This window comes from Anticarsia gemmatalis, chromosome 14, assembly GCF_050436995.1.
Source record: "Anticarsia gemmatalis isolate Benzon Research Colony breed Stoneville strain chromosome 14, ilAntGemm2 primary, whole genome shotgun sequence".
In the NCBI taxonomy this organism is placed as follows: Eukaryota; Metazoa; Arthropoda; class Insecta; order Lepidoptera; family Erebidae; genus Anticarsia; species Anticarsia gemmatalis.
Genome location: NC_134758.1, coordinates 3,706,934 through 3,719,933, shown reverse-complemented (window position 1 = coordinate 3,719,933; position 13,000 = coordinate 3,706,934). Strand labels below are relative to the sequence as shown.

General features: G+C 34.5%; 1 protein-coding gene across 1 annotated transcript; it reads right to left on the bottom strand.

Moving 5' to 3' along the window:
* Window positions 1-9,275: 9,275 nt before the first annotated feature.
* On the bottom strand, window positions 9,276-12,537 carry LOC142978342 (uncharacterized). Its single transcript, XM_076122747.1, has 2 exons — window positions 12,287-12,537; window positions 9,276-11,595 (listed from the first exon to the last, which is right to left on the bottom strand). The coding sequence occupies exons 1-2, from the start codon at window positions 12,435-12,437 to the stop codon at window positions 10,907-10,909; spliced, it is 840 nt and encodes a 279-aa protein (XP_075978862.1). The 5' UTR covers window positions 12,438-12,537; the 3' UTR covers window positions 9,276-10,906.
* Window positions 12,538-13,000: the final 463 nt, after the last annotated feature.

Here is a 13,000-nt window from a genome sequence, read left to right as displayed (position 1 = left end):
TGATACTTCACAAGCGAAGTCGGGGACAATAGCCTTAATGTATTCAATTTCCTCATACATGCGTGAAATTAAAATATTCCAATCTAAATGGTATGTAACGTGTATCGGAAGGCTATAGCCGATAATATAGGGATGTCGCCAATTTTAATCCCTTTTTAATAAAGTCTTTTCGATTATAAATATGCGGGTCAAAAATGTACTCTTTTTTGTAAGCCTAAATGTTTTTAAACTAAATATTCAGGGTTTGTTCACCAGTTTTTATCCGCATAGCTGTTACGACTTGTCATTGATTTTGAATTTTAATTATAAGTTTATTAAAACTATCGCCATTCATTTTTCCACATATAGTACTTCTTATAGCATTTTTTAAACCAAAGTAGTAGCGCGTTTCTCTAGCGTCGGAAGAATCGACTATCGAGCATTTGACAATTGAAATGTACCTACTGTAAAAATAGTCCCTTCGACGCCCGTTAAGAGCGCTATGCAGACTTTCATACCAAATTTCGCGTCGTTAATCGATATTCGGAAACAGTGTAGAATCGAGCTATAAAACGCTTTAGAATAAGTCCAGAAATAATAGCTCAATTAAATCAAATATCAACTGTCATACCTGTCAAATAAATAAAAACAAATTCTGCCTACTCCACATTATTATTACCTCATCACTCTCCACTGAAGCACCAATCGTAATCACGGAACCATCAAAATAACAAGGGTCAAGTATCCACAAGCCCTCCCCCCTACCTCCCATAAAGAGGTCATGTAAAACAAAAAACAACCACACTTCGAACATCCCGCGTGTCAGCCCTAATCCGTACGATTTCAATTTTGTACATTTTTAAATGAAATTCTAACAAAAATGTTTGGTCGAACAGTATCGGCTTTTTGTTTGGAAGCCGTAAGCTTTTTGTGTTTTTGTCCGGTGATTACAAAGTCAGAAGGCTTAAATCGAAATGGATTACTACAATTTGCGTGTTAAATATTTGTCAATCGATCTTATCCCTTCATTTCTGTTTCCCATTTAAGTATTTAGTTTAATCCACCGTCTGGGGTCCAATAGGTATATAATTATAGCATTTCATATTAAAATAGAACCATTCTAAACAGAATAATTTGTAAGCAGCTTAAAACATACTATGTAATAGGTACAAGTATGAGTTATGAATGTTCACATTATTCCTAGAACGGATTGAAAGGGAATATGAAACTATTTAACCAAGTATTCAAACCTAGATACAAACACATACATATTACACGTTCTACAAATACATCATAGCAAACATATTCCTACATAAATTTTATTCAAAACATTACTCACTCGTACTCTCTAATATTACTAATGTGAACGTCTGTTTGTCTGGCTTAAGCTTTTACAGCTAAGAGACAGTAGAAAACAGAAACAAGAACAAGCCTATTTCTCCAAAATCCACCCCAAAAGCAGTGAAGTTTCGAGGTAATGATTTTTTTAATATAAAAAATTAAACGCGAATAAAACCGCACTTGTCAACTAGTGCCTAATAACCATATTATTATTAAAACTAAAGCTCACAGAGAACTCGATTCTCTGCTACTATCAACTACCGACAACCGACTAATCATCGAGAAATGCTGTATGATAATCTGATCAGCGCGCGTCATAGGAACTATTTTGGCAGTACATTTTAACTGTCAAAATTTCGATACTCGACAGTACCGACTGTACAGAATCGCGCTACTGAAAACACAAACAGACATTCAATACAAAATGTATGTGAACACAGCACCGCACATCAAATTCCCACGAGAACACTTTTTGTTCGTTTTCGGAAGCAACCGGCAACCGCACTTAATGGACGAAAGCAAACGGTTCTTTTTTAATATTTGCATGAGAGTGTATCGGTATGCAGATCGTAGGAATAAACGATGGTTTGCATACGACCGGCTCACTCGACTATCTCATAGCGTGAAGTGATTGTTATTGATATCAGAAATATGAAAATAAATGTTACGTGTGAGTGGTTTGCTTTTTTTAATCCATGACTGTTGTACTGCTAGACATGGGTCTAATCCTGAACCAGGGAGGGGTCAGGTCTTGAGTCCACTACGCTGACCAAATTTGGCCGGGGGCTCTTTCTCAAGAATTGTGTCTAAGAACTTTTTGGTTGGTTTGCTTACTCCAATTTAATTTATGCTTTGTTACACGTTTGTTTATTAATATCTTATTTACTCAAGAACGCATTTTTTAATTGTTTTACAACAGTTTTATCATTTTTGTACAGAAGCATGTATAAAATCTACATATGTGCATCTCCAAAATTATTATTCACAGTCAGTATACACATACTGTCTCGTGCAATAACTTAGAATTTGTGATGTTGACACTGCAATACTAGACACCTGTAGTGAGACAGCTGTAGCTTAAGCTTGAAACAGAATTTGATATTGCAATTTGCATATACACATTCCATTTTCTGTGTAAAATGACTGACTACTGACTAGTCATTGACAGATGAACTTGAGTGCTTTGTTTAGTAGGGTTTAATCATAAAATCCTTTTTTTAAGCCATTAGTGTGCCGCTGCTGAGCAAGTCTCTCCCCGAATAGAGAGAGAGGTTAGTCCTTGAGTCGGCAGGTTGGGGACTTTGCATGCCCCCAAGAATAGTGTTAAACAATTTTTAGGCATGCAAAGTTTCATCGCAAACTTAGATCACTCGAGAATTTAGTCACATTCATCACTACATAGTATAAAGCAAAATCGCTTGCCGCGTCTATCTCTATGTCTGTATGCTTAGATCTTTAAAATAACCCAACGGATTTTGACGCAGTTTTTTTTATTGATAAGATGATTCAAGAGAAAAGTTTCATTGTAAAAGTTGTGAAGAGTTTTTTGCAAAATAATTGTTTAAATCAGCTGTTATACAATAGTTTACATTCTTACACTTTTTCCGTTGCAAATGATTGCAAGGAAACGCAGACGTTAGTTGTGAATGGCGACAAATCTTGTTGCTGCATACACAATGCATAAAGCAATCTCGCTATGTCGAGAATCCTATTTCCAATACATCACCTACATTGTGATGCAAATAGAATATACAAGTTGATTTAAGTGTTGCGAATACATGTTACATTTCAAAACCTATACATATGTGTTAACACATACATTTAAATGTTGCTGTAAACTGCATAGTGTTCATATAATATTTACACTTATACAGCAATTACGGTGTTCGGTTTATATATTCGCAATAGCTGACCCGCGCAACTTCGCTTGCGTCACTTAAGAGAGAATGGGTCACATTTTTCCCCGGTTTTGTATATTTTTTTACTGTTACTCTGCTCCTATTGGTAGTAGCTTGATGATATATAGCCTATAACCTTCCTCGCTAAGTGGGCTATCTAACAGTGAAATAATTTTCCAAATCGGACCAGTAGTTCCTGAGATTAGCGCGTTCAAACAAACAAACAAACTTTTCAGCTTTATAATATTAAGTATAGATTATTTTATTCGGCTAGTTTGAAGTTTGAGTTACTATGCTATTTTGAATTCATAACGGTTGTCTTTGTTATCAACAAGCACGTTAAACGAAGAAGCTTAGTTATTTAACGGTCAGATTTTCTACATAATAATATGTTGTCACCAATAATGACAGGTTACCGAAATAATATTAATGCATATATACAAGTAAACCTTTTGACATACCGACCGGATTTGGAAAACTTTTTAACCGACTTCAAAAAAAGAGGAGGTTGTCTTTACCACCCTCATTTTTAATAATCAAATTAGCCTTTTTTTGAAGTATCGTTTTTCATCCCACCTAAACAGTGTTTACCAAAGGTTGCTTACCTTCCTAAAGCGAACATCAGAATAAGATTGAAAAAGAAAATGAGCGTTGGAAATCTTAGGAATACTTTCCACGATTGGATACGATATCAATAAGGAAGACATCGAGGCAATAAGATTAGATTAATAAAATAGCCCTCCAATAATAATCAAAATGTTGTCGAAGGCCTCTTTGTTTACTTGTTTATATTGGCAACAATTATTTGTACAATTTATCTCTGAAATTACACAACGGAAAACACGCCTTTTCTAATATGAAAAATAATCTATACTTACTAATATTATAAAGCTGAAGAGTTTGTTTGTTTGTTTGATTGTTTGTTTGTTTGTTTGTTTGTTTGAACGCGCTTATCTCAGGATCTACTGGTCCGATTTGAAAAAATCTTTCAGTGTTAGATAGCTCATTTATCGAGGAAGGCTATAGGCTATATAACATCACGCTACGGCTATAAGGAGCGGAGAAGCAACGAAAAATGTTACAAAAACGGGGATAATTACGACCCTGCATTCTCTCTTATGTGACGGAAGCGAAGTTGCGCGGGTCAGCTAGTTATTTATGTTTTGCAAAAGGTCAGGTACGTAGTACTCGTAACTGGCGGTCCTGTATGTGTATGAATCGTACCGGGTGACGCTCTTAAGGGTTTGTCTATACCTATGCACACATAAAACAACGCTTATTTTTGTTAAATACTTGAAACTGTGGCGATAAACAAATGTCTATCGCCACAGTTTCAAGTATTTAACAAAAGACAGATAAAGTATTCATTTTATATAATTTGTTCATAAGCAGTTACAAAAACAGTATTGATAAAGTTTCGGTGACTAGCGTGTTAGCTAAGTTGTCGTAGAGAACTTGTAGATCCATCCTTAAATACTACTGTAGAACTATATTTTACTACTTTACTGTTTGGTTACCGCTTTTCTATAGTAGATAGAAAACTCACCATCTTCTTAGGAACTTCTGACAAAGAATACACAATGTTCAACTACTTGTATGCTAAACAGATGACCCGCGCGGCTCCACCCGGGTTCAAAGTTTCTCCACCGGATTCAGCCGCTTAGGAGTTGATTTTTGTATAAAATCAGTTTAGAAGTTTGAACTGTTTTATAATATTTTAAATTATCTTTAATGCGTACCTAATGCTTAAGTCAGCATTTAAAAGTATCTCTAATAGGTACCGTATGTCTTAGTACGCAGTCATTATAATTGTAATTTCTCTCTTCAACAAGGGCATGCGCAATTATAAAAAACTTATTCTTAGCAAATATTATAAAAAAAACTAACAATAAATATATAAAACTTGAGATTTTTTCACTAAGAACTAATTTTAATATAGCAAAGTTCAGTCAACTCATCTTATTTACAGTTTCCCTACAATATTCTCGATTAAGTCAATCACTTACTATTAAATAAACAAGTTAATGGCTTAAAGATTTATCTGTGAAGGTGTCACAACGGTACCAACATGTTTCACGCTTGCATTTATAAAAATACAGCGCTGAAAATACATGACAATCCTAGAAGTAAACTCAATTGAAACAGCTCTGAACACTAAATTGAACTAGACAAGCGCAGAATGAAACAAAAACTGGTCAAGTGCGAGACGGACTAGCGCATGAATGGTTCCGTCATTTTAAATATTTTTGTCGTGATAACTTTGTCAAAAAAATCATTATCACTTTTTCTAGCAGTAAAGGACAAAATCGTGAGGAAACCTTGCATAACCAAAAATTTTATAGCACATTTCTTGAAAGCATGCAATGTCCCCAACCCGCACTTCGCCAGCGCGATGTACAGAAATGGGTTAAAAAACAAAAAAACTTGTCTGTCTGTCTCTGCTACAAACTAACCTAAACCTAATGGTCGAGGCTCGAGAAAGGACATGGAATATTTCTATCCACGGAATTCCACGGGAATAAGTAAATGAAATAATATCTATAGTCCACGCGCATGGAGCCGCGGGTATAAACTAGTTTTGTATAAAAAAATTCCAAAAAAAAACTATTTCCCATGGGAATCCGATTAATGGGTTGATTTTAAATGTTTACTGTATTGTTATCACAGTTCACGGGACACAACCTAGTTACAGACAAACGGACAAAAAAGTCTTAGTAATAAAGTCCCTTTTTACCCTCTGCTCACGGAACCCTAAAAACAAAAACGATTCAAATGTTTTTGTTTCAAATCTTTTTGTATTTCCAGATGTTCTGTATTTACAAATTGGATTAGTTAATCAGAGAATTAGAAAGAGTACCTTAGTATTGTGTAGTGTATCGATGATACAAATTGATTGAAGGTTTCTTAAACTTACATTGATTAAAGTAACAAAGGGCTTTTTGTTAGACTTTGATCTTGATAATGTTGATGAAATGTATTCTATGTGTTATTGTAAAAGTTCAAAGAGCGGTTAATCTAAATATTTACTATTTTAACCTAAGATTAACTAATGTTTGCTGGAAACATTTTTGAACTGAACTCATATTAATTTTAGTTAGGATATACTAAATAATATATTCGCTCAGTTTTATTGCAGACTGTGGAAAAACTATCAAAGTGGTACATACTAAAAATATATATGTTGAGTAAACTTAACCAAATCAGATTTTTCTGTCACTAAATTATATAAAAATAATAATTATCATAGTGTCTTTGGGTTGTTTTAAAACATGATCAGCATTTTTCAATAACGATTTTACAAGATCTATAATAAACGTTGTATAGAATTTAAGAACAAAGATAATCTATACACTACCTAGACTTTGCTTGCGAGCCGTTACTACGCCACACAAACAAGCGCAAAGCCGTTCTTTTCTAATAGTTTAGTGAAACAAAACAAAACTTATAACGAACAAAGCGAGTTTAATGAAAAGAAAAATACAAGGGAACGGGACACAGAAGTTTAACAGATTACAACTTTGAAAACATACAATACAAGTACTATACCTACCTATAGGAAGCTACGAAACTAATATTGAAAACAATAGTCTTCTACTTGAAATAAAATTGTGTGTATTCGTAATCTAGTCTTGTGTGTGATTTATGAAAAAGTACTCTAAAAAGTTATGAGTAAAGAACGGATATTCATGTATGTAGTTTTCACTAATTCACGGATAATATGAATAAATGATTTGATTTTGATTTTGAACAATGAGGCATTTATGAGAGAGAATAGGTTCTGGTTTTAAAATCTTTCAACTGTGATAATGATTGTTTAAAATAAATAAAGCATATTGATCGAGCTCCTAACGGGGGTTATGGCTGATTATTCTGTTAATTACTCGAAAAAAAAATGTCATTAAAACTCTAATGGTTCTATCTTCTTCGGGTCTAAGAATCATCATCGCCATTTTAAGTAAAATACATTAAAGGCCATAACTTAAGAGTTATCAGTATCACCAAGTTATTTTTTTAAAAGGTCTCAATTCCACCTACATGGTCAATATAATACGAAACGCCTTAAAAAAGAATTCTATATTCTACCTCTTCGTTCACACTTCGTACGATATTGAAATATACAGCTGTGTACGTGAAAGTTTCATGAAATATCACACGTCACATCTCATAAACTACGGCGCAGCGTGTGAGGCTTCGTTATTAATGTATTAACTACCACGTGTGTCACGAGCCTAATGTGTTAACACTATTTGGGTAATAGTTATTTATTATAGACATAACTATTTCATTGAAATGTGTTTTTGCGCATATTATCACCAACTATTAGTCAAATTTCATTTGCAACGATGTCATCAGTAGACTGGTCGGCAGTGCATACAACTACAAGACGGATCTCGGGATTGATACCCGGGTCATGAAAAGTACATCACTTCATGTCTTTTCATAACTCAAGTAAACGAATGACAAACCAATTATTTTCTAGATGTTTTTTGCAATAAATAAGCTTTTCCTACTTTAGACATTTAAATAAGTGTAAAAATATCTTTGATTTCCTATCCAAAATTCAGTCAAAGCCTCCACAAGAATAAAACGAATGGTACATGTTTGAAAGATCACCAAAAAATATCATACTCCTCTCTTTACACAAACTTACAACCAAAAACACTTACGAAACAACCTTCCAAGCACAAGCAACAAACTCACAATGATCACGACTCGACCATTGCACCGAGACTCGAGTCTTCACATAACACGGCTCGATTCCCCCACTAAGTGGTCGAGTAATGACGCGAGCAACACTCACAGTACACTCGCTCTCGAGCCAGCGGATACTTGCAAGATTACACCCTTCTTTGTATTATACTAATGAGTAGAAACAATGAAAACGGTTTTATGTGAATTGGTGCTGCTTAACAGGAAAATTGTGTTGAGAGTATTAGTTTCTTGTTTTTTGCCAATCCACGCCTTAATAAGTTTTAAATATTACATTAATCAATAAGTTTAATATTACATTTATCAATCTGGTAGGGTCGGAAGCGCAAATTTTTATATAATGTTCGTCTTAGTGCCTTGGCAGGCATTTATTAAAATTATAATAAAAATTGTATGTATTTTTAAAGCAACAAAGCTGTTCTGCTGCTGCTGTCAAACAGGTCACCGGCTGCATAAGATCGATTGCAGATGTACAGAAGTACATACAATGTTGTACATATGAACAAAATAATATGTATGTAGATGCTTTGTGTGACAAGATGTATGGACGCGGATGAAGCAAAAAACATTTGTAAGGATTGCACTAAGACGCGTTCTTTGGTCTCTGCTTATCCCTATACGAAAAAGGCTTGATTTTATCTACGTATGTAAATGGTATAGAAAAACATTTATTCCTAAAAAAATATAGGAACAAACAAATACTTGGTTATTTTAACGATGCGATATAAACAAAGGATACAATGAAAATGCTCCATGTGAATTTTTAGCGCAACATTATTCTATATCCGGCTTTCGTAATCTGTACTTTTTATTCTACAAGGATTTTGCGTTACAAAATGCTAAAGCTCAAAGATTTACGGTTTAAGGTCATGATGTAGTTTTAAATCTTTTTCTTTACATTTGTAAAGAAAAAAGAAAATGGGTATAGGATAGAAAAGCGGAATACAAGTGAACACTGAAACTGAGTACGGACCGGGCACAAATTTATTTTATAGTGTATTAGTGCTTTGTACGCATAGTTTGCTACTGTTTGAGGTACACAAACATCTGAATTTAGAACATTATTGACTCCTTATGCTGCTGACAGTGATCTGTTTGACATATTATCTAACTACTTTTTATAAAAAAACGCAGCAGTATTAATTCAAATCTGGACAAATTTAACATGCCCGGGCTCTCTACTACGTTTTGGATCTATAGGAGAGTGTTTTAAATAGTCATAAGTCCACACTATGCGAATTTGTGATCGGTTTCTTTTCCGCTCGTGCTAGACTCTGCTCTTTTAGTGTGGACCTACCTTTAGGAACGCGCAAATGGGAATAATAAAAAAGTACATAAATTATAAAGTTTATTTTAATATCACGTGGTCCTTAAAGTACTTATAGATAGTCATTACAAATAAAAAAGCGGCGAGTAATAAAATTGTTTTTTGACTAAAACAGAGCAAAAGCACTTTTTCTTGCGTGAAAATCGGCTATGAAGCTAATGGTTTACTTAATATCTATTGCATATAAATTAAAGTAGTATTATTATAGTTAAGTAAAGTATGTTTAATCTAAAATTGCACGACACTCTCAATATTTAAGGGTCAAATGTGATGCGATTTAAAATTAATATGATTACATATTCATTATGGGCAGCCCACTCGCGGTCATTGTTGATGAAAATTAGTGAAAACTACGTGTAATAAAAAAAGCGCTGTACCTTTGAATTTAGCTTCATGTGATAAACGCGTTTTTTGCGCAGTGTTAATAGTTATAATATCTGCAGTGGTACAAGTATAACTCATAAAAAGCAATTATTTTGCGTGCAATTTTAAAATAAACACTCCAGTTATTAATAACGGAATTTATAATTATGTACATACAAAAGCTTAATACGTTTCATAAATTAAAATTGTTATAACTATTGAAACATATTCCTTTTCCAACGAATTCTGTGAAAACACTCTCACAGTTTTATGAGCTTAAGCGTATATTTACATTTTAATTTGAAATATCATCTGAACACATTTTAACTCAAATTCTAAAATTAATTTCAACTGCAATCGGGAAACTCCAAATGAATAGGAAATAATTTTGGTATAACTTTTCGTGGAAATACAATTTTACTATGATAATATATAAAGGTTGTTGTGTATGGATGTGACTGAAGCAAAGAAGTTTGTGGGGATTTACCACGTGGCCTTTTTTAGTCTCAGCTTACCCTATAGGAAGAAGGCGTGATTTTATATATGTATGTATTAAAGGTCTCGTAAACTATTTCTATTTGATAAAATACGGCTAAATAAATGTGGATAAAAGATGAACATAAATAAATCTAAGAGTATTTTTTGTAATCTCTGCTTACCTACAGCATAAAGCATCCTAATAAGTACACTCTAATTTAAAATAACACACACAAAAGTATATAAGGCGCATTGGGGTAAATTCGCATAAATCTTTTATCTTATCATAAATACAATTATTCACAAACACGGGAAGATTTTTGTCCTAAAATCGTTAAAACCCTTAGATACTTTGGTTAGGATGATAGTCACTAAATAAAAGAAGGCGGCATGAACCTTCCAAAATTACCCCAGCGTGTTATACCTAAAAATCTATTCCCAAGGAGGGTTGACATCAGGCAGGCAACTAACAGGAGGGGCTATCTCGTATGTCAGTTGACAACTATTTAAAAACCACTTTTCTAAGTATTATTTTCTCCCTTAGATTATAGTGATTAACACGTAACGTCGAAGCAGCAATGAATTATAGTGACCATCAATTTGACGTATACTAGTTGTCAACTGAGATACCTACATTATAACCTGTCTGTTATAAAAACATTTTTTTGAGAATGAAAATTAACCTACTGTGCCGACATCTTCTAACGTGGAATAAGAACAAAACAACAGCTATACTTAAAAATTTACAAAAGCTTATTACTTATCAGTTCTCAAAAGTATTAAATATAATTAACTAAGAGCACAATTAAAACTAATCTTCTTTCATTCTATCACCATCTTTGCAGTTCACTTCTGTCGTTCTCTGCAAATTCTTCAACAGCAAATTTATTAGTCGTTTCTGCAATCTATTCGAATCTATAGTACTAATGTTCTGTCTCATTTGAGTGTAGTTAGACTTTATATCATCAATCAACATCATTGATTTGATTTTGAACAATCGTATCTGGTCTTCTGTCATCGTATCCAATTCTGGTAAGAGACTCATAAGAAACATTTTCAACGCATGATTACTATTGTTTGTCGAATCATTTTGGTAATTTGAAGTGATTTTTCCCCTTAATTTGGACATTTCTGCTAAGTTCCTTCTACCAACTGGTATAAAACGTCTTCTTTTACGCATAACTGGGGGTTGTCGTGTCAATAGATCGTTTAAAATACCAGTCTCTGTATTGTTTTCTGTGTGTACATCATTTTCAAATTCGTCCGGCTCTTCCTTTATAAAACTGACTATTACTTGTGGATCTGTGTTCCCGTTGCTTGCTTGTTGTTCATTATAATGCCCTTCTTCTGCATTGTCCACGTTTATTGGCTTTAAAAACGGTAGTATAAACTTCAAGTACTCTGTTAAGTAATAAGGCTTCTTAACTTTAGAACCACTAGGCTTCATACTCCTGAGAAACGAGGATCGGATGTTCCGCCATTTTTCTTTGCAGTCGCTTACTGTAATTAGAATAAGTCATTGTTAATGTAGTATAACAATAAACAAATGGCTGGCTGATTACCAAGTTTGTTAATAGTATTGTACGCGCTATTTAGATTAATGTGCCGTAATACAGCTAGATATTAAAGATAAAACAACTACTACAACGTATAATACGGCTATTTGTAAACTAGTATTTGCGACACGTGGGAATTGAACCCACAACGCACGGGCCCGTACGTCGCTTAAATAACAAAGTAGTTAGTAAATAGTAACTAGGTATTATCACCATTCAGCTAACTCTACATGACATCGGGTATTTTCTTGTTACAAACAAAAATAAAATATAACGAGTTTACAGTTTTAGCATTAAGTACTTTTAGACAAGCACTTAAAACACAGTTTTAATTTATTACATGACAAAACCGTTTACGGATAATAGAACTTTATCCTTATATTATATTCAAATAATATATCTGCAAAATATCAACAATCGATCACGTCTTGAATTCAGTGCCTCAATATTTGTCGCGCCGACCGCCATTCAACTATTACGGCATGGCATTGAATCGGACCTATTCACAAAGACGAGATAAATGCGCACCGCGTACATTACTGGGTGAAGGAACCACGCGATGTCACAAATAGATAGCCGGCTAAATATAGCGCGCGATGTATACGCTGCACCGGTGACGTCACCATCGTACTTACCTGACATGTTTGTGTTCGCGGCGATAGTCGTCCACGCTTCGTCCACCAAATCCTTGCGATTATATTCCGGCAGATTGAAATTGTAGAGGAATTCGTACTTCTCTATTTGGTTTATTAATTGTATTTCCATGGACATTTTGAAGTAAACCATAAAGCGTGGTTATGAGACCGGGCGCGGAAATGATGTGTACGACAGCGACGCGGCGTGCGGACTGTCGATTGGCTGCCGCGCCGAAAGTGTGTCGCGTCCCCCCCGCGCTGCGTCGCCGCCGGGCCGTGCCGCGCCGAGTGTTCGGGCTCGCTCGGCACTTGGTCGGCACGTGTCGGGTATGCCGAGCGGCCCCGTCGCCCTCGACGCACGGCACTCGCGGGAATGTTATCGACCTGTGCCGATACTACGAGCACTACGAGTGTACGACGGACATGGATGTATTATCTGTGCGGCACGGCGCGACGGATGACTCAACTCGTATTATAATATCGCACGCAAAAATGCACGGAATTAACGTCTTTGTTCGCGCTTATTGAAATTTGGTATTGTATTGGTGAATAAATGGCGATTCCGTTTGTTCTCACATTCTAATTATGTGAGTATAATTTCTAAGGGCAAAATTGAACTAGATTTTATTCTTTGTTTTTAAAAAGTTGAAGCCGAAAAAAATATTTCAAATTATTTTTTTAATAAAATGAAAACATATTTACTTTAAATTAAAA